The 21,360-nt window shown below is 39.5% G+C and overlaps 2 protein-coding genes across 5 annotated transcripts; both read right to left on the bottom strand.

Annotated features, from left to right (window-relative positions):
• Nucleotides 1-2,749: 2,749 nt before the first annotated feature.
• Nucleotides 2,750-14,224, bottom strand: mbd1b (methyl-CpG binding domain protein 1b). 4 transcript variants are annotated; one of them, XM_054616845.1, is made up of 17 exons: nucleotides 13,708-14,224; nucleotides 12,639-13,198; nucleotides 12,044-12,184; nucleotides 11,425-11,566; nucleotides 11,045-11,331; nucleotides 10,837-10,919; nucleotides 10,665-10,708; nucleotides 10,140-10,280; nucleotides 9,978-10,058; nucleotides 9,543-9,563; nucleotides 9,337-9,435; nucleotides 8,576-8,737; nucleotides 8,304-8,453; nucleotides 8,062-8,142; nucleotides 7,880-7,966; nucleotides 5,497-5,703; nucleotides 2,750-5,407 (listed from the first exon to the last, which is right to left on the bottom strand). In XM_054616845.1, the coding sequence occupies exons 2-17, from the start codon at nucleotides 12,998-13,000 to the stop codon at nucleotides 4,934-4,936; spliced, it is 2,562 nt and encodes an 853-aa protein (XP_054472820.1). In that variant the 5' UTR covers nucleotides 13,001-13,198; nucleotides 13,708-14,224; the 3' UTR covers nucleotides 2,750-4,933. The 4 variants fall into 4 exon arrangements, with proteins under 4 accessions (XP_054472820.1, XP_054472817.1, XP_054472819.1 ...); XM_054616842.1 differs by having other exon boundaries at nucleotides 8,304-8,483; nucleotides 13,708-14,223; XM_054616844.1 differs by having other exon boundaries at nucleotides 8,304-8,483; nucleotides 10,665-10,705; nucleotides 13,708-14,223.
• Nucleotides 14,225-15,854: 1,630 nt separating this feature from the next.
• Nucleotides 15,855-21,360, bottom strand: cxxc1b (CXXC finger protein 1b). The gene is made up of 14 exons (XM_054617060.1): nucleotides 21,182-21,360; nucleotides 20,201-20,316; nucleotides 20,014-20,114; nucleotides 19,707-19,846; nucleotides 19,185-19,340; nucleotides 18,681-18,827; nucleotides 18,452-18,559; nucleotides 18,154-18,332; nucleotides 17,366-17,573; nucleotides 17,055-17,165; nucleotides 16,891-16,940; nucleotides 16,711-16,807; nucleotides 16,385-16,537; nucleotides 15,855-16,246 (listed from the first exon to the last, which is right to left on the bottom strand). Exons 1-14 carry the CDS (start codon nucleotides 21,182-21,184, stop codon nucleotides 16,100-16,102), a joined length of 1,716 nt encoding a protein of 571 aa, XP_054473035.1. The 5' UTR covers nucleotides 21,185-21,360; the 3' UTR covers nucleotides 15,855-16,099.

The raw sequence follows: 21,360 nt of genomic DNA, 5'->3' as shown, positions 1-21,360 counted from the left end.
CTGAAAACAGAGAGGTGTTTCCCAGGTACACCAAGAGGCGGTCTGATTGTTAATCACCCTAAAGGCACAAACTGACCCCCACACTCACACACACACACACACTCAACACATTTGGGGGTTTTTTTCAGATCCAGGCAGACATCCTTGCTCAGGAATCTGTTAATAATAGGGCCCAGGGCTGCTGCACAAGAACGAGCAGTATTCATAAATGAGAACAGTGAGATCAATAAGGCCCAGCAGACAGCAGCGTGCTGCTTCTGCCTATTTATTTATTTTGTTGCTCCATAACAATGCAGTAACAGGGAGAAGTTGTGTGTATAAGGAAGCATGACACAGATTGTTAGTCCTTTCAAGCTGCCCCGTTTTGAATTCACGCAGATTCTGCTGTTGCGTTTTTTTTTTAATGAGCGTGCCACAAAAACAACGTGTTCTCCCCGTTTACCAGCACAGCGCAAATGGAAAAAGACCCATACTGGACTTTCATTGCATGCAGTCTTTGCGTGTAATTTATAGCCGTGTTATTAAGCTCAGCGTGGAAAGCATACCAGCATGTGTTCCCACATTAAACCCCCCCCAAACCCCCTCCCCGGCTTCTGAGGCTGCAGCCATCCCGCATCTGCATAGCACCGGCTGATCATAAAAACACACCGGACTAATTAACGGCAGCAACAACACATCGCAGGTGTGTCGCGGACTGACACGGTGACAAACCCCACGGTGTGTACGTTACGACACATGCACGGCGACATTGGAATAGCGCAACCACAGCAAATAACGGATTGTAATCTCCTATGTAGGCCAAGCTATATATATATATATATATATATATTTTTTTTTAATACAGAGAATATAGGCTGTGTTGACGGCTATTCATTAAAACGCCCAGCTGGGATGAGAAGGACATCTTGGAGCAGAAACCCCCCCTCTTACCAGAGAGCATGACCGATGCCTTCGGAGGTCTCCATGGTCCTCTGGAGCAAAACCGAGCCCAAATAAAGCATTCCAGAGAGCTTCAATTAATTAAACGTGCGGTAGTTTGTAATATACGAGGGTGGGGGTGAGGGTGGTGGTGGTGGTGGTGGTGGTGGGGGGGAGCCCGTCGTTCATGGTGGCTTCGTATCCCAATTGTAATTCACCAGCCGCTTCGCGACCTCCGCTGTGTCGGAGCCCTGCGCATCTCAGCAGACCTGCCTTTGAGAAAAAGAAAACAGGTTTCCCTTCTGCACCGGATGACAAACCCTCCTGTCTCACACGGCCGCCCGCCTCAACGCTGCCACAGCAACGAGGCCCCGCCCACATGCCCTCCAGTGTGTGCGCCACTTAATCCCGTCATACGAATGTTGTTATCCAGTTGTTGCATAGGCACGTTGAATAGTAAAAGAGGGGGGGGGGGGGGGCAACGTTAAAAGGGTTTATGAGTGCTTGAGCGGTCCTTCTTTCTAAGAGGATATATATATATTTATTTTTTTATTTGGATTCTTATTTTTTATTTTATTCTATTTTTATTTTTATTTTTATTTTATTGTATAATATGTGTATTTATTATCTGTTTCTGTGTAGTTGAGCTGCTGCAACACTTGAATTTCCCCCATGGGGATCAATAAAGGAATATAATAATAATATATATATTTTTTTTTTATATATATATATCATTTTTGTAATTTATTTTTAAGTGCATTAAAATGTCTATATTTATAATATCAGCGCACATTAAGACGTATACATATATATATATATATATATATATATATACCATATTATATATGACATTATTTCAACTACCTGCCAAGGCCTGGTGATAAATGAGATTTTTTTTTGTGATAAAATATATGCATTTAAATTTATAATATACACAGCGCTTATGACGTATACATAGAATAAATAATATGTAATATATATATTACATATTATTTCTTCAACTACATGCCAATGCCTTGCGATAAATTAGGAGGTTAATAGTCATATGTAATATATATACATATATATATGTATATATATTACATTTTATTTACTCCATCTATATGTCTTAATAATATATTATTTCTTCTATGTATACGTTTAACTGTGCGCTGATCTTATAAATATAGAAATTCAAATACATATATTTTAAAAATACACAAAAACAAAGACGTTTACTGGTTAATTATATGACAACATTAAAATCATTTTTAGGTCTAAAGGTAGCCTTTGCTTTTGTTTAGAAGAACATGGATGCATGGCAAATGTCAATGCTCCATAACAAGCTACTGTAAATCAGCTAAAGTAGTTTCTGAGGGCGATAGAGATGCTTTTACTTCAAACACACAGACATTGATGGACCACAGATCGAAGTCTCATAAGCGATATAAAAATAAAGGCTAGGCATTAGCTGTGGTTCCCACTGGAACAATGCTTAATATTGAGATCAATAACTCAAGCAACAAGCTAACCACTCTGACAGTCACTTAAATAGCAATAGGGGTTAAATAGATAGATATGTACATGAAGCAGCAGCTGTGGTAATTGATATAGAAAACCTTGGGCTTTCACTGTTCCTAGCTCACTCTTAATTCTTCTCAAGATGTGTCTCAGATGTAGGACGTCTAAACAGATATATTTGATAAATATGATAAAAGGCAAGGCAGTGAGAAAAGGTCATTGCCTTTGGAGATCTGAAGATGGGAAACGCTTGTTTCAATTCTCTAAACAGGTTTAATTTAAGGTCCAAATAGCAATGGCTTTTTAAAGATATATTATCTCATCCCAGACATTTATCTGCACCATTACTTGAGGAAACCAAGGTAACAAAAATAAATCTGATATACGAGAAGTGTGCATAAACTTTCACATTAATAAAGTAATTGAGTTACTTCATAAACATCCCAATAGTAAGGGGGCTGGGATCATAATTAAATCATTACACAGTTTAAACAAAATCAAATCAAAATGTTTAAAAAATACAATATTAAATATCAATCATCATTGTTGATAACAGAGATGGAGGGATTTGTTTTAAAGAGGTTTAAGACAATTCTATTATCCTAATAAATACATAACGTCTTCATCTGTTAGTTGACTCTTGGCTACAACACCAGTTTCATTTGAGGATATCATTCTGGAAAAACAAATCCTACAAAAAAAAATATCCTAAAGGAAGTACATTTATCTCAGTATTGTTACATTTCACCATATTCCAGATGTTGAATCTGCCAATCAAAACCATCTGATGTCTTATTGTGTGCAGAAGCATCTGCCGCAGCCCCAAAACTGATGATGAATGTGGAAAAGATTCTGATCTCTTTTCGTGGGTTAGGGAGGAGTATTTTTTTTATAATTTGAATATTTTTTTTAACCTATTTTACTGCACAGTATTACAGATTAATTAAATGAACTGTTTTACATGATTGCTAGTTGTAAAATGTTCATTAGTTTTTTAATGTGAGAACAGAATAGATTAGCTTTACTGAACCTGAAAAATGTATATAAACAATATCTCTGAAATCAAACTTATCTAAATAATAATAAATTCAATACAAAAATAAAAGGATTGCTGAAGTATTGACTAATGACAAGTCAGAGTAGAGGTACTTGTTCTTTGCAAAACTCACCCTCTTAGGTTATTTGGGGACTTCTGAAGTCGTGCAACTGTTAGAGGACTCCAACACAATAACGTTTTTAATCTGACCATAGAACCTATGTTAACTTGGTTTCATGTCTTCTGGCAATCACTATCTTAGATATCTTGAGTTTGTTTTATAAATAGTGGCTTTCTCCTTGCCCCTCTGACATAAAGCTGCAATGTTAAAATGTTAAAGCAACAGTTGTTCTCCCCACGGGAGCCATGTCGGTCATCATGACTGACCATTCTGCAGCATGGATTATTCTAGTATGCTGCTTAATTTGTGCTTTTCAGTGATTTTGTTTTAGGTATGATAGACTTGTTATATTCTACACATTGTGGGTTTATTTAATTGTGTTCCCCTCTTATGATTTCGCTTCAGGTATAAATTTGTATAACTTTGTCAATTTGTAGATATTTGTATTTCCACCGTTTGCTGTTTTTTGCTGTTTCTTTACATCCACTGTGATATATTTTAAAAAGCTAAAAATCCACAGGGCGTGAAATAAAATGTCACTGTAATCCATGCAATAAAATTAGAGTCTTGTATACAGGGCATATTTCACAGTATCTTTTTCAATTCCCTAACAGCATTTGCACGTATACCAAATCATTTAGTGCCAGTGTTGCACATCTTGATGAACCATTGAAAGTGGTGAATGTAACAACAACAACAAAATCAAGTGAACATAAAGAAAGTAACTGCAACTGATGTAGAGATCACAATATAATTTACTATTTAAAAAAAAAATGAACAAGGAGGACAAGATGCACACACAACTTATTTTGTCCAAAAGACGCATGGTACACATGACAACACTGTTGACACAGTGTCCAATGTTGCTGGTGGAAAGATGAGAGGGTTAACTGCAAAAAAATAGGCTTCATTTTTGGGTTGAGAGAGACAAAATTTGGGGTTAATCGACTATTCAAAAGTGTAATAACGGTGAGGGTCATTGATTCCTCAAGTAAGAGTGTGTATCAACCAACGGGATACATACCACACAGAGAGCCAAAGGATTTCAGCTCTATCTGTCACACTGCCCAACATCTCACATAACAGTCATGAAGAAAAGCCCTACAGCAACATAACAGAAGACATCTGTAGAAGAAACACGGCTGGATTATAACGTCACAGCTCTTGGAATGCCTTTGGTGAATCTTCAAATAATTAAATCATACTATTACAGTCCGGAGGTAAATCTGTAAAATGTCATATATATTTATATTATTATCAAGAACAACAGAAACCAAAAGAAGAAAACAGCACAAAGTTGCACCAGAGAATCGGTGGTCTCCACTGTGGTTACAGATCTTCTTCTGTCTCTGCTGAAGTTAAAGTCCCTGCAGCGCTCTGCAGTTAGAACAGATGCTCACCTTCCTCTTAACCAAGAAATCACACGTAGATGCCCGCTCTAGTATGATTGGGTCTGTTTTAGATAAAGGCTCTTTGGGGGGAAGTCCCTGGCACACGACGTACTCCTCCAGGCCCAAGAGCAGACCCACCACTTCAGTCACAGAGGTTAAGCGTGCTGGGTACCTGTCGTACAGCGGGTGGGTGGGGAGCAGCGGCTGCTTCTGGACGGTGACCTGATAGCAGAAGCCCGGGTCGATCAGCACTATGGTGTCGCTCAGGCTGGACTGTTTGGAGCACTGGATGAGCTGCAGCTGCGGGCCCTCCACCATGATGGCATACCATAGGATTGGCATTGCAGAGGAGCGCAAAGACTGCAGCAGTTTCATTAGCTGGTTTTCTATGTCTGCACCACTCCCAGACGGGTTGTCGGCCAAACTGAAGATCTGTGTGATCTGTGGAGAGCAACAGAGGGCATTGTTATGTGGAGATCTAAATATATATTCCGACAAATAATGTGAAAAAATATCAGCAGGACAATTACCATGGGCAACTCCTCCTCTTCTTCTTCTTCCTCTTCTTCTTCTTCTTCTTCCTCCTCCTCTTCCTCTTCTTCCTCCTCCTCCTCCTCTTCTTCTTCTTCTTCTTCGTCGTCGTCGTCATCGTCATCATCATCCTCCATTTCTTCGACATGCTTTCGACCATCTCTGCCTGAATGCGATTTCACTGCATCCCATCTGCTTAGCTGGTCCTGAATTGAAAAGGGTGAAATCATGAGCTCAATTATTAACCACAACTGCTGTGAGTGAAAACTCAGTAATGCATTTGCAACTAAAAACATCATATCAAGTTTAATTTCAGCTGCATCAAAGCAGCTTTAAACTGCAGTGTTTTGATTTGTACCGATTATAAAAAAGTATCTATTGTTGTATATTAGATTATGGACCGTGTATCAAATCACGGGACAGTTCTACACCCCTAATAGAAACCCATTGGTCCTACATTTTACAGTGGAAGTATTCAAACCACAACTGAGTATAAACTGGCTTTGAGCCAGCAGTATAAGCTTACACTCTGTCATGCTGTTTATACAACAGTCCTGAGATAAATCCTCAGTATGACACAACACAACAGCATCAGAAACTACAGCCTTTAAAATGACCTTAAAGTTGGATCAACTCCTCTAAAACTGTTTCAACAAAAAACGGAAGACTATAAGCATGATTAAAGTACAATCAGTGTTATGGCAGAAGTTTGTAAAAAAAAAAACATTTTTTTTTTTTAAAAAGATGTTAGTGTGGCTAATGCTAGCTACATCATATTTTGCTTACCTGGCCAACCTATACAACTGTAAATAAACAGTATGTTTATTTATAAAGCTTGCAAGCCATTGCTCATAAACTACTGTCATTTTTTACTGACTGCATCTTTCAAGCTAGGTTAGACATGGAGTTGTCGATTTAAGTGGCAAACATGGGACAGATCAAGATTATTGCAGCAAGCAAGCTGGGGCCCAATCCGCCTGAAGAAGGTTGAATCTTTGGCCAAAGGATTTTTGGGCTCAATTCAAAATGACCAAATTAAGTGTCTTATACTTCTGCCTCATCAGCATTGTACGTGACAAAAAATACTAAAAGCAGAACCGTCAGTATTTGCAATAAACCAGGATTATATGAAAATATTAAACCTAATTTCCACACTATACCAAACAACATAAACACTGCAGTTTGTGAGAGGCAGTGGGGCAAGTGGCAAGCGCTACTTCACCTTCCAAACCCAGCGGATCGGATATTACAAACATTGTTCACTTTTATGTCACAACACATCTACACCACAGAATATTTATATTCGATGGAATGGTGCAGCCATAAAATCACGAAAAATCTTGGGTTTAGATATTTCACTCAAACATATGGCTTCAATTAAAAAAAATGCTAATAAGTTGATGTACAGTATAAGATAACGTTAAGACTGTGTAGGATACATTCCCCCCCCCAACACTGACGACTTCAGGGGAAATACAATGATAACACTGATTATTAGTTCTTGTTTTAATAGGTAAGGTTCAAAACACCCAGTGACTGAAAGCTACAGCATTGATGATGGGTAACGAAGAATCTGATATTTTCATCTGATCAAGTGACAAAACATGTTAAAAAGCAAGAGCAAACCGCGTGGCAATGATATGCATCCTTTATTAAGAGATCAATTTCTCTTCTGGGGTTGGACTGGTGCTAAGTGGTTAAGACGCGTAGCACACAATGGCAACATCCACAGTTTTAAATTCTGTCCGCCATTGTGGCATGTCAGACCCCCCCCCTTCCTCTCTTCATGCCTCCTGTCTGTATCTACTATCTACAATGTCAACCTGTGCAATTAAGGCAAAATTGTCCAACCAACTTAACATATGTACCTTCACACTGACATACCCACAAGAGAGCAGAGGACATGGGAAGAAGGACCGGTCCAACTTGGGACAACACAACAGATATCCATCCACACAAAGCATACTGCTGCAAAAAGATTCATCAACCTCGAATGGAACACAGAGGTACAGATTGCAATTACCACGGACTTGTATAAAAAACCTGGTCAAACAGTATTGGAAGCAGGCCTGGATTCATCCCACTGAGCCACGGGACAAAGAACAGCATGATAACAGAAACAGAAGGAAATGGTCAAGGTGCCAAAAGCATTTGTGAAGGAAAGTGTAAACAGGAAGCCGTGGTGACTCACATGACCAGTCAAGTTTGGCGCTATTCAGCATTTGAAAACCCATCAGACAGAAAAGTGTAACTATTTACAAAAGAGCTGAGGGACGCCTCAATACAAAAGGCTCCTGAACTTACATAGACAAACTACTACCATAACAAAATTAAATATGTTTTTATCACTAAAACAAAAAAGGAGGAAGAGTGTAAACGTACTAGTTCAGAGTTGTTGTAGTTGCTGCTGATGTGAGGAACTCTGTCAGGAAGCCCATTCTGCAGTCCGATATCCAATGGATTCAACTGCTGCAAGACAAATGTAGACATTCTGTTTGGTGAGATATGCATGATATGACAAAAACTATATATATTTAAAAAAGGATAATAATCCATTTTCAAACCTGCGCAGATGGTAGCTGGTTCTTCACATCCAGTCCATGGAAATATCTGCTACCACTGGGCGGTGCAGAGTTCCAGTTCAACTACACCAGCAAAAAGTAAGCAAAGTAAGAAGAAGAACCAAAACAAATGATTCTCTAACTTTTAGGTTATATCTTCAGGAGAATGCAACTATGTTCAAAAACAACCACTGCAAGGAAAAAAACGAAAATGATTTTTATCACCAAAGGCATTGAGAACTCACTGCTTTTAAGTTGCAGTCATCATCTTCATTGTCGGTAAAGTCCAAGCCATATTGTGGTCCTCTGATTTTCTTAAAACCTGACCTCCGGCTGTATGTGTAGTGAGGTCTGGGCCGGCCCGGAAGCAACTGGCCATCTGGCCCGAGGTCACTCTGTCCCATTTGGAAAGGCAGCAAGTGTCTCTGCCAAATGTTGCAGAGATTTTTAAAAACCAAGACTGTTACATCCTTATTGCAAGAAACCACAACTTTGTTTAAACAAAATAAAGCCATACCATTGCCTGCCTCTGACACTGGCGTAGTCGACACTTCTGCCTCTTCTTGTTGCTGCCTCCAAACTTGGGTTTGTCTACACAGAAATCACAAGTGCCGCAGTCTTTTCTGCAGAGACAGGCTTTACATTCTCCACAGGATCGCCTCTTCCGCTTCTTATGCCACTTAATGATAAAGAAGAAAGAGACATTTTTTTTTATGCAATTACTTCAGCACTGCGGGTGGTAAAATTATTTTAATAACTGAAGAAATTTGTTTTAACAAAACACACACACAACCTTAGAGAAATAAGAACCAAGGTTGTGGATAAGAATTAGAAATTTGGGAGAAAAGTGAATATATTGTTTTAATATTTGGGTGAGGTGGAAAAGTTGTTGTATCGATATACCAAAAAAAATGGGAGTAAGTGAACTGGAAACAGACTTAATAAATAAACAGTGTCCGCTCCACTGAACATCAGGTCTGTGTTGAGCAGTTAGGAGGCTGTAACCTTCTTAAGATAAGATAAGATCATCCTTTATTAGTCCCGCAGCGGGGAAATTTGCAAATTAAAGAAGAAACAAAAATAATGCCAAATTTCCATAACATGTATTTCCATAATTATTGTTCCTAATGAAACTGTATATTTAGCCACATTCTAACTATGACCATACAGAGAACAAAAACGGAGAGCAAAACACACTGCAGATGTGGTTTGAGAAGTTTCTATAAGCAATCATAACTTTCTGTTTGTGGGACAGTGGGTTTCAACAAAAAAACTCACATCATCATCATCATCGGTTGACATGTCATCGTCATCATCAACGTCCACGTCCACGTTGACTGAGAAGTTCTCTGTGTCGCTGCTTTTGAGACTCGGGTGCTGTGTGAATTAGACATTATAAGTCAGAGCGGGGAAAACATGTTGCTATAATTTTGAGCATTATTATTATTAGAGATAGAATTTGGTCTCGTATTACAAAAACTTACCTGTGAATCTGCCAATTCGCTCTGTAAAATAAAAATCGATGTTGTTAGAACTTACATGAATTCAATGAATTATTCTGAATCAAAGCCCCTGTGCATTATTACACTGTTATTACAAACTACATTGAAGACAATGTGGAATGACCAAAACATTTCTGACCCTGACTGTAAACGTAGAAAAGCGGATTATTCTCAGCCAATAGTCACTTTATTTTAAAGATTTGTGCTTCTATACAAACAGCAAACAATCAATAGGGACTTCACTAACCAGCAGAGGAAACTTTGCTTTAAATGTGACACAGAATAATGCTTATATTACAACATCATCACCGGAAATTTACACGTGGAGTTCAACAAGAACCCATGGCTTGTGAGCCCAGCACACGGAGATCTTTGATCTGATCTCTTGTAAATATGTACATACGAGTAGATTATTACCTGGAAACTCATGCTGTCTTCATACATGTCAGGAATGTCACTATAAGGCTTCTGCGGCAGGAAGCTTCCACTTCCAGGACCCTGGCGGAACATACAGAAAAAAAGGCCATGAATGCAAAAGTAACATAAACAATAAGCATCCAAATAAACCCGGCAGCTTACCTTACGAATAGGACATATACATTTGCGTTTCCGACATAAGCGCTTCCTGGAATCTGGGCTCTGCAGTCCATGCTTGCAGTTGGCACACTGCCCACAATTCAATGTGTTGTGGCATCCCACGCACTGACCACAGGGAATCCACTTCAGTGGACATGAAAAAAAAAAAAATAGGAAATTTGTTTATTCAATAATATCCACATCTCATTTGTATTTTTTGCACATTTACATCAGTATTCTAATTCTGGAAACAACAGAGTGTTGAAGAATTAAGAATATAGATTTTCTCTTTTTCTCCAGATGCCAAATGAAAAATTCATTTTCAAACTCCCAAATGTTATAACATGTCCAGTCAGCTTGCACAGCGCAACTTGTTCATGCAAACAATGTGTGAATTCTAAAGTCATGGTTTAAATAATGTGTTGTATTGATAATTTCCCACTGGACTATATTCTTAAGTTTGGGCTAATAAAAGTGGGTAAAATGCAGCTGTTCATTCACACAACTTGTAGACAGGTAATGCTCTACCTTTCTGAAACGAACCATCGGATGCTCTTTTGACTTTGAGGCTGCTGGAATAAACAAAAATAAACAAATTGAATAAGTGACCCACATCTGTTATTTTCATCATTTCGTTTATTATTTCTAACGCTGAATACTGCTCAAAATCATGACACTGCAAACTGATAAACTGACATACCCCAACAGTTGGGACAGCAGGGCCTCTTCCTTTGTTTGTCATACCATGTGCCTGTGAAGGAAATTCCACATCTGGCACAGACCCTGCAGGGAAGCATGATAATGTTTATTATCATGCAACTCAACACAAACAAACCATTTTGATTGTCTTGATAATTAAATTAGCAATTTAATGTTTAATATGTGAACTTAAGTGATAATGGACTTACAGTGTGCTGTCTTCTGACCCAACTTCTCCATTTATGGAGGGGAGCAGGAGCCCTCTGGATGATGAGGGAACGGGAAGTTTAATTTTATCTTCAGCAGGTGGATCCTCGATGCGGGAGCTTTTGTTAGGAGTTCCTATTGTACTGTGCAAGGAGAGACTTGTTTGGTTGGATTGGAGGTTTTTTGGCCCCGGGCTGGGGGTGGGAATGGGGTGGGAGTCTGGAGTGTCGGCCCCCTCTCCTCTCTCCATCCAGCTGGACTCTGAGGAAGAACGCTCCCGGACTTTTCTCTAATGGATTAGAGTGGGGGGGGGAGAAACTAAGTGTAAAACACACACACACGCACTTCTTAGATGTTTTAAGTGATGAAAAAATGCCTATACCTTTGCTCTGTGACGAACTCTTACGGGTGGTGCTTCGCCATCGTAGAACTTTCCTGACTTGTATTCAAAGGCTGTCAAGTCACGCTGTCCCTCCATCAAAGAAATCAGCTCTACTCGGCTTCTCACTCGATCACCCCGCGGACTGTTGAATATAAAAATGAATTACAACTTCAAAGAGCTGAATGACGACGACTAAAAATTACAACATTCTGTTGTCATTCAGTCACATGCTTCTGCTTCTATAAAGACAGTGAGAAAAAAAAACTTTTTTGAAAATTGATTAGGGCTGCAACTCACAATAATTGGTTTATTGGGATAATTATTTTGATTGATCAATTGTTAATTCTACAAAATGTAAAACATCCATCAAAGGTTCCAGAGCCAAAGGTGACACCATGAAAAAGATAATTGTGTCTAACCAGCTCAAAACCCAAAGAAATTCAAACTACAATCCTATCAAAGAGCAATTGCCGCATATTCTCTCATTTAAGAAGATAACTTTAAAATTTCAACATAATCAACATTTTGACCACAAAGTTAATTTATGATAAGATTGTTCAGCCCCCTGAATTTAAACTGTACATTGAGATCGTTTACATTTCTACTAGGCAGCATTTACCTCAGGTAATATACGTCCTTCTGTCCAATGCTAGAACCTGAGCGCCGGACAACTTCTTTGCGTTTCCAACCTTCTCCAAGTATTGGCCATTCATCCCATCCTTCATCGGGATGTGATCGCTTACGGCGGGGCACTTGAAACCTTAATTTAAAAGAGGAGATGGGAATTATACATGTTAGAAATCTTTATACCACAGGGGGAAAACAGGAAAATATGTTGTGATATAGATATATTGTTTCAATAGATTGAGGCAGAGTTGCTTAGAGATTGGAGTTGCGCTGATTAAACAGTGATTCTCTGAATACCACTATTTAACCTTAACATAACATTACATATGATTATACTCTATTTCTTAACAAGCAGCTATAAAATGTAACCTCCTTGCGAATGTAACATCATTTTGTAATCATTCCATTTAATCAAAAACTCTCATATTGAATTTGGTCAGAAAATGAATACAGCATCTTAGCACATGTGCATCACCACTGCCAGCTCTATAGCGATAGAGGAAGTGATGCTTGCACTCACATCTAAATCGAATCTGAAGATAATGCTGCATTATCAGACTACAGGACAAGATACAAGGGCAACCTACTGATAAACTTTTTTGACGACCGTCTCGCTGCCAGCCACGCTTTCACTCCTTTCACTTTCTCCTGCCAGGCTTTCCTCATCATAATCATCATCCTCAAGTGGCTCAAACCAGTCAACGGGAGGCTCAACACCAGTGGCCTTAGCATCCTCTGCTTCACCTGGAGATTTCTGAACAGGATTTGAGCTGGGGGTTTCCTCTGTTTTGACACCTTCTAAGGGGGCCAAAGGCAGCAGTGCTGGTGTTGGTGCTGCCTCAGAGGTGGTTTCTGCCTTGCTGCTTTTCCTCTCTTTGCCTTGTCCCTCCACATCTTTTTCCACAGGTGATCTGTCAGGGATCGGGGTCTCCAGCGGTTCTTCGTTCATTGTTGCACCCGTTGAAGCTACAAATGGTTCCGATGAAGACAAATAAGATATCCTCTACAGTCGATGCTGCATCCCATTGAAAGCTGTGTATGTTCACACTGTCCGTGGATGCAGCCCCCTGACCTCGGGCATCAAGTTCTGGTCAGACAGATGAACCTTCAGGATTGTTGACAGCTGTTCACATATTCATGACAGAACCTGGAAAGAGACGATGCCGTTTAGAGACTTCAAACATGCTGTGTGTGTGTGTGTGTGTGTGTGTGTGTGTGTGTGTGTGTGTGTGTGTGTGTGTGTGTGTGTGTGTGCTTTACAGTTTGTAACGTAAACTCCAACACAGCTGGAGGGTTAAGTCACTGTAACGTAACGTGAGCTCAATACCACGGGCTGCTCAGACGTCCGTTTGATTTAACGTCCACACATCCACCTATGTTTAGCCCAGCATGTCAACGTAAACACAAGGCGACCTAACTAAAGTAAGGGCATGTCAGGTAAGCCCCGACTCAGTCAACGCCAGCTCTCATGTTAAGGTAACGAAATGTTGCTTCCACGGTTGAGAGAGGTTAGCTAACGCTAGCACCGGGCTGTAACGTATGCAAACACCATACAACAAACACAACGTCAAGCTAACCTCGGATGCTAACAGTGCTGTGACTGCTCTGGTTCTCTGATACTTGTGCTTATTTCTAACACGTAGTTCAGCCACTTACCACATAACACCAGCAGCTTGAGCAGAAACAATGAAACTGAACGCGGGAGTCACGTTATCGTAGTGTAGTGTTAACGTGAGCTACTGTTAGCCACCTCGTCCATCACTGGTTCCTATGTCAATATCCCGACTGTGGTCCGCTGTGCAGAGAGCCATGTGCTGCACCCCGATGAGAAACGTTTGCGGTTATGAAGGCCAACAAAGCACACACACCTTTAGGGTGATATCCCCCAGAGGCTTGGCTCACTGGTCCCCCTGGCACTACTTTACGAGGGAGAGCTAACGTAGCTAGCTGGCTTCAGTGCAACCAGCACTAGCGGAAACGGTTTGGGACCAAAGATGGATAAACACCAAAGATGGATATCTGTTTGGTCAGTGCTCTGACCGCGCATATGGAGAGGACTATCAACACCACGCAGCTCTGCATGGATACAACGACGATATTTTCAACAGCAATACTATGTTAAGAAGGACAGTTTACTCAACTGTTTCTCGATTTTAAGTGTCTTAAGAATTATAACGCTATAATGGTATATCTAATAAATACATAACGGTGGCTAATTAAATAAGCCACCATTGTGTATTTGCGTTGTTTTAACTCAACGTGTCTGTGACACGCAGGTGGGAATGATATATTAGTAATGTTAATCACTCTCAGATGTATTATAGGTTTTTCTTAACGTCTGCGATTATTTAAAAGTGATCAAGCATCTTGAACATCAGCAGGCAGCTGACCTTTTTAGCTAAGATATGTTTTAGCTAGAGTTATATCAGCTCGCAACATTGGCTAGTATTGGCATTAAATAACACTGAATGAGACATATTGACTTCGATTTTTTTTGCTTAATCATTTCAGACATCATTCATTTATATTCTGTTAGGACCATGGGAAAAGCAGATCGCACGCAAAAGTAAGACCTGCCCAATTGACAGGTGAAAGGGAGGGATTTCTCTCATCACGTTTTCATACTCTTTAATAGCACGCTTCATATGTCATTTTAGTGTGCTGCCTTCACGGGTCATTAGAAAGGTGTGCGCGATGCAGAGCGGCATTTGAAGGCAACAGTGCTTGATAACATAAAATAAAAAGTTAACCTTTTTATATTCCGAAATGAGAACGGAATATAATAGCAGCTTGCTGTTGAAAAGGCAGTGCAACGCAACAAATTAAGCTTTGCATAAGATAGTGTGAATCAACTATTTCACTGCTATTCAGGAAATAAACAAAACATGGAGGAGAGACCTTGGGTTGCTTTTTTTTGTTTTTGTACAATGTAAACATTAGAGGTGGCAGGAGCAAAGCTAGAATCAAGTGTATTATCAACATGTTAGCATTTTTTATGATAAGGGGAAAATATAATGTGTTTATTTACTTAATCAATACATTCCTGTGTGTATTCATTTTAATAAAGGGAAACATTAATTATGATCAGAAATTAAGTATACTCATGCACAAGAACATAAGAGATGGAAATGTTCACACAAGCCTCTGTCTCTAAATCATACCAATCATAGAGCTCTGTGTCTGATTATTGACAGACCAGGGACATCCATCTCATTAAGAGGAGCATAGTAAATAGAAGTTTAAAGGATGATACAATGTCTGGAGAAATGTTCCTCATTAGGAATCCAGATCTGTTGTATTGTCTGCAGTACATTATAAAACTTATACTAGAAGGTTTTGTTCTTTTGTATCTCAGTTTTTATAGTTACTATTTACCTACAAGTGGTTATTTAGTTATATAAGCCTGAACAAAGAATATAAAACACAACAGCAGGGGAATAATCTACCTTGCAATATCCTTTCACTTCACTGATCTTGATGCATTCTTTCTCCGCCTTTCCTCCCGTACATCCACTGATATACTAATGCAACCATTTCCCTTATTTGAAGATGGTAGTTATTGTTCTGTTTTTATTGTACTGTAATCCTTTTAATGGTAGTGAAGGATTGACCACTTCAAACAGGCTTTTGTGTCAGTTTAAAGCACATATAAAGAACACATTTTTGGTTTGTTTGCTTTTCAAGCCAAGTTGTTATAGTCATAATAATCACAGCACCCTGTGTATATTGTGTGTACAAATGCTAATAGGAAATATGGAAGAACACATGCATCACTTGAACACACATCTTACTCGAAGCAAGTTTAAGGTGTTTATTCATGTCAATCATACCAAAAACAGCTGTTTTCAATCAGCAGTAGTTTATCTGCCACAGTCAGGAAAAATATATATACATTTACCTCTTACAGTTAATTATAATACAAAGTTTTTAAAATAATTATCTAGTTAGAAAATCAGAATTCATCGAAATGGTTGTAATCGTTTAAATCCTTAACACTCAAATCTCCACGGTGATCCACAGATCAGAGAACAGGTGCAGACAATGTTGACTATCTATCCTTGTTGCTACGGAGATCGGTCGTCACAGGGTCGTGCTGAATAGTTTGGTGCAACATCAGAGCGAGCAGACCAGCTCTGTTGGTCATAGCAGTCCTGACATTCCGCTCCTGTTCGAAGAGCTCATCCAACTTGTACCACTGTGGGTGAGAGAAGGTGAAATTTAAAACTAGGAGATATCAACGAAAAGTCTTCCGATATCTGAATCAATTGAAAATATGCTGTACTTCCAGTTCTGTCCGCTGAAACCAAAGCAACCGTTTTGGCATTTGACTTACCACCCTGACTCGCTCCAAGTCCACCTCTGCTCTCCTCAGCTTTTCCCAGTTGTAATGCTTGTTGCATTTCCTTTTGGAGACCCTGCAGTAGTCTCCAGTCAGCTCAAACACATTCTTCACCAGAGGACATCCACACACTTCATCCACTGGGATCTAGTCACCAAAACAAACAAAAACATTTAAATAAAATAAATCTTGATATAAACAATACCGGCGGGCAGTCGGAACGTTAACAGGTTAAGCAGATAATTCCTATCAATATTTGTATTTGTAGACCAAGTGGGCAGTTTTAAGTGAATCGTGTAAATCATGAGGTTTCCACTGACCTTAGGATCTCTGGAATGTTCTGGACACAAAACCTGCAGCCTCTTACAATAGGTTTTGCTTTGGGGATTGTACACATCACAGAACAGTCTGGTTGCTCTGTTGAGAAAAGTGACATCTTAGGAAAGGATCTGAATTCAGGAAAGTTGTTCTATAAATTTGAGAGGATTTATTTTTCTTACCCTTCTATCCTTGTAGGAAACATGGAACCAAAGGAAGTCTGACTCTCATACTGTCAAGAAAATCATTAGGGAAAATATGTTACAGGTAGCCCGTATGCTTTTGTTTGTGGTAATATTTGAATGCTTTGCACCAGCGACAGGAATATAGTATAGAATATAGTCACCTTTGCGTAACATCTCTCCATATGTCTCAGCGCCACTTTTGGATTGATGGGATGACTACAAGACACACAGAAAATCTGCAGGTCTGTGTCCTCGCTGTCACCTTCATTCACCTGCAAATAAAAACCCAAAACATTTTTTTTTTTTTTTTAAATCAAAAAGCATTACCTCTGCTCTTTTTAAACAGCCTCAAATAAATAAAGACTGGCCCTGACAATTGACAAGACTCACAGGGAACTTTCACGAAAAAGCAGTTACAACAGAACAAGCTCTGTAGCTGCATGAAGAAGCACGCATGCTGTCGACAGCTCACCTCCTCGTCCTGCTGAACCGCCTGCTGCTTGGCCTTGGCGATGATGCCTTCCAGTTCGTGGAAGCGTCGCTCCATCTCTGTGAGGCGCAGCCGGGCGTTCTGCTGTTCCCGACGGATGCGCTCCAGCTGCTTCTTACCGTGCTCCTCGGCGATGCAGGGACTCTGCTGCCACTGCTGGATACGCTGAGGGAGGATCTCATAGATCCGACTGTGGAACAAAATGCACGCAGATTGATGCTTTTAAATGCTGAAAAATAAACAAGTCACCATGATGAGGATTTTCCCAAGCTTGTGATTCAGTTAGCTGAGATGAAAAGCCTCAGAAACACTTTCTATGAGACACTACCCCAAAGATAATGTTGAGAAAGATAACAAGGCATAAGAATAAATAATAATACTTAGTGACAAATCAAACTAAACTGCAAGTTTAAAATTGAGTTCAGGTCTGGAAGTCCCCAACAAAAACTAATGTAATAAATCAGATAATTTTACCAGCATTTCATTCTTCTAGCACTAGGTGGAGCAATATTACTACATTACTAATACTATCATTTGAATACAACCAGGATATATACATAGCAAACATTTTTTGCTTACAGTATATACTAAACAAATTCCAATTTATTTATTTTTATTTATTTGGGAAAAATCTTCAATAAGCTGCAAATACATTCATTTCTATTTAAATTCCCTTGAGATGTTGGCTTAGTTTGTTCGAAGCGGGCATCTGGATTACTGTATCTAGCCTAATACACTAATGTATGAAAGGTGAAAGTAAGAGTTCTTACTTGGCAGCTAACTTCATGCCACAGTCCTCAGAGCAGTATTTGGAGTTGAGTCTTGCCACCTCAATACAGCTTGGTCCCAGACACTGACGCTGTCCGGTGTTGTCCCGGAGGTCGCCCTTCTCGCTGTATCTGGTTCTGTCTTTGTGCTTCTGCTTCTGTTTGTGGCGTCGTGACTCCTTCTGGATGGTTAAAAAAGAAGTGGTAGTAGACAGGGTGTTATAGATATGTGATATTACCATCTGCCATGTTACCACCTGGCAGCACTTGCAATAACAATGATCACTATGAGGAGACTTACTTTCTTGTCAAACTTCTTTTCTCTTCTTTTGACGTGCTTCACCTTCACAGCTTTTTTACGCACGACGGGACTGAAAGGCTGCTCATCGTCTTCATCACTATTCCATGCCTGAGTGAGAGGAGTGCAAAAATAAAAAAGACTCAACATACAGTCCATGATTAAATGTTTTAGCTGCTGATTGAGTGCATCTGAAACAAGCATGTTTATATGCAACAAGATGTTCGGCTACCATGTTGTTGTTAAGCCCTGCGGTCTTGTACTGCTGGTAGAGATCCGCCTCACTGTCGTAGTCCTCTGAGTATCGTCTCCGTCTGTGGTAGGCATTTTCCCTCCTTTCTTGCAAAGACAATTCCTCATCCTTCACACGCAGCATTTTCTATACAAAAACAACAAGCAACAGGTTGCACATTTCCAAAGAAGCCACAAGGGAGAGCACAAATACATTAGAGATCAGGGAGTGCTAATTACTTCAATGATGGAAACAAGGATCTCCTTGTAGTTTTTAAAGTCTCATTTAAAAACGACTTTATGTTTTTGAACTGGGAACTTACAAGATGCTATATGAATGATGCATTGCTAGGACTACAGAACAATATTCTAGTAAAGGAATTTCAAGACCTATCCATTAAAAGAAGATGAAAATGTAAAAACTTAAAAAAGGGAAAAAAAATATTATCCTAAACTTTGGCGGCATAATCTTATTTGGAAGCAACATAGAGATGGAGTGACGTACCCTGGCTCGAACCTCACACTGCCTGAACCTGCACTTCTGTCTGATTTTGTTGGGGCCTCCAAACTTTTTCATGTCCTTGCAGAAGTCACACTGGGCACAGTCCTCAGTCCTTCTGCAGGGCTCACATTCTCCACACATTCGGACTGAACGCTTCACCTCAGGAAAATCAGAAAATGGACCATTAGAGCCATTGCATCCTAAGAAATGTGTACATTATATTCACCCAACACTTGAAAATGACTACACATCACTGTGACACAAAGCAATATTTTATATACATCATGTTCATTTTAAAATTAGGTTGTTTTTAAAACTCCTCTGCAAAGCTATAAAATGCAGGAGGACAAAATACAGTCAAATTAATGGCTGGGCAATAAGGAAATATAAATAATTATACATTATAACATTACTCAATGAAAACTAACTGCCATGAAACTGGTCACCTTTATGTGACTCACTGCAAGCAGCTTCTGCATCACTACTTCTTTGCAGTCAAACCTAAAAATATTCAGGTCAACTTACTTTAGATCCACGCCGCCTTTCACTCTTATAGTCAGGAGTGCTCGGGGTGCTGTACTGTCTGTCAGAACCTCTGTCATACTCAGGCTCCTTCTCTCGGTTTTTCTTTGTTCTATACTTTATTTCCAGTGAAGAGTTTTTATCTGGGGACAGGGAGAAAAACGCAACAATGTCTTGTTTATTTTGATTATTTGTGATGTATTATTATTCATCATCATCATCATCATCATCATTATTATTATTATTATTATTATTATTATTATTAAGCATAGCACAATGAAATTATGGGATAAAATATATTTTTCATTACCTTTGCATCTCGTGCAATACCATTCCCGGATTGCCTTCGCTTTTTTTTCAGTGATATTAATGCAGTGGCCATGGAACCACTCATTACAGTTATCACAGCCACTGTCAGTTAGAGGGGAAAATGAAGAAGATAATGTATAAGCATTGTTACATCAATTGAAACAACAGGATTGGTGTTGTGAACTTACATCATGAAACAGTTGATGTCTGGTTTCCGGCAGATGCAGTACAGGGGTGCGTTCTCCCCCTCCATACTGCTGGTCTCAGGCCCTGGTGCATGGTCAAAGTCAGACAATTCGCTGTCCTGAAACAATAAAAAACAAAAGCACAACGCAATTGGTGGAATTATACTCAACATCACCGATAACTGGAAACTGAGGTCTCCAGGTCATTGTGTTGAAGGAGAACAGAATTATAAAACAATAGTTTTGTTTCTAACTTCCAAAGTGTAGCATTTCCCTTTGAGAAGCTCTGCTGTAGTTCAATAACATAGGTTGTTCCCCGCCCCTTGACTCTCCCTCTCAGACATTTGTTTTGCAAAATATAGCTTTGACATGTGTAATACACTGAGAGGACCAAGACATGATGTTTAACATTTGAAAAGTGGCTAAAGTAGCTTTTTTTATATATAGCTAACGTCGTCAACAAAACAAACAATTCACCAGAACAAGCCAGATATTAAACATTAGCTAGTGAACTATACCAGCATTACACTGTAATACCTAGCTAGCTATAAGGAGAGCCGTTGGTTTGTTGAAATGCGGACACCCTTCAAAATACAAGGAGTTGATCAGTAAAAGGCAAACTCCCAGTGATATGAATAAGGCCTTTGTTTACATAAAAACTATTCAACATTATGATCTGTACTGCAGTTAGCATAGTAAGCTAGTCGGTTAGCATCAGCTAGCTAGCTAAATTGTCAAATAAAGATACATTAACGTGTGCCAGCTACCGTCACCTTCTCTGTACCACATCGCTAACAATGAGGTAGTCAGAACTACTCTTATTCTATCCTACATCGTAATGGCATTGTGAGGCATTAACAGGAATTGTCTTTGAACGATAAGTTGGGTCACAACATGCTCCTGTGGATGTAAACCTGCGGACTTGAATTGAATTAGCTTAGCGTCAGCTAACTTTGCCAACTCGTCTGTTTACCTCATACGTACCATAGTGTGAGATCTTGAACGTTAACTCGTTGCTCGTGCCGCAAATATAATGCGAGGGCGACAAATACAACACCGACACAGCAAACCTATTAGCTCGGTAGCTAGCGATCGTTTAAGGTTTACGCGGACGTAGCATCGCTCACACTCGGCTCACACTCGGCTAACCTCGGAGCTGCTCG

Source organism: Anoplopoma fimbria, chromosome 17 (assembly GCF_027596085.1).
Source record: "Anoplopoma fimbria isolate UVic2021 breed Golden Eagle Sablefish chromosome 17, Afim_UVic_2022, whole genome shotgun sequence".
Classification (NCBI taxonomy): Eukaryota; Metazoa; Chordata; class Actinopteri; order Perciformes; family Anoplopomatidae; genus Anoplopoma; species Anoplopoma fimbria.
The sequence above is the reverse complement of the archived record's forward strand: the minus strand, read 5'-3'. Positions and strand labels throughout refer to the sequence as shown.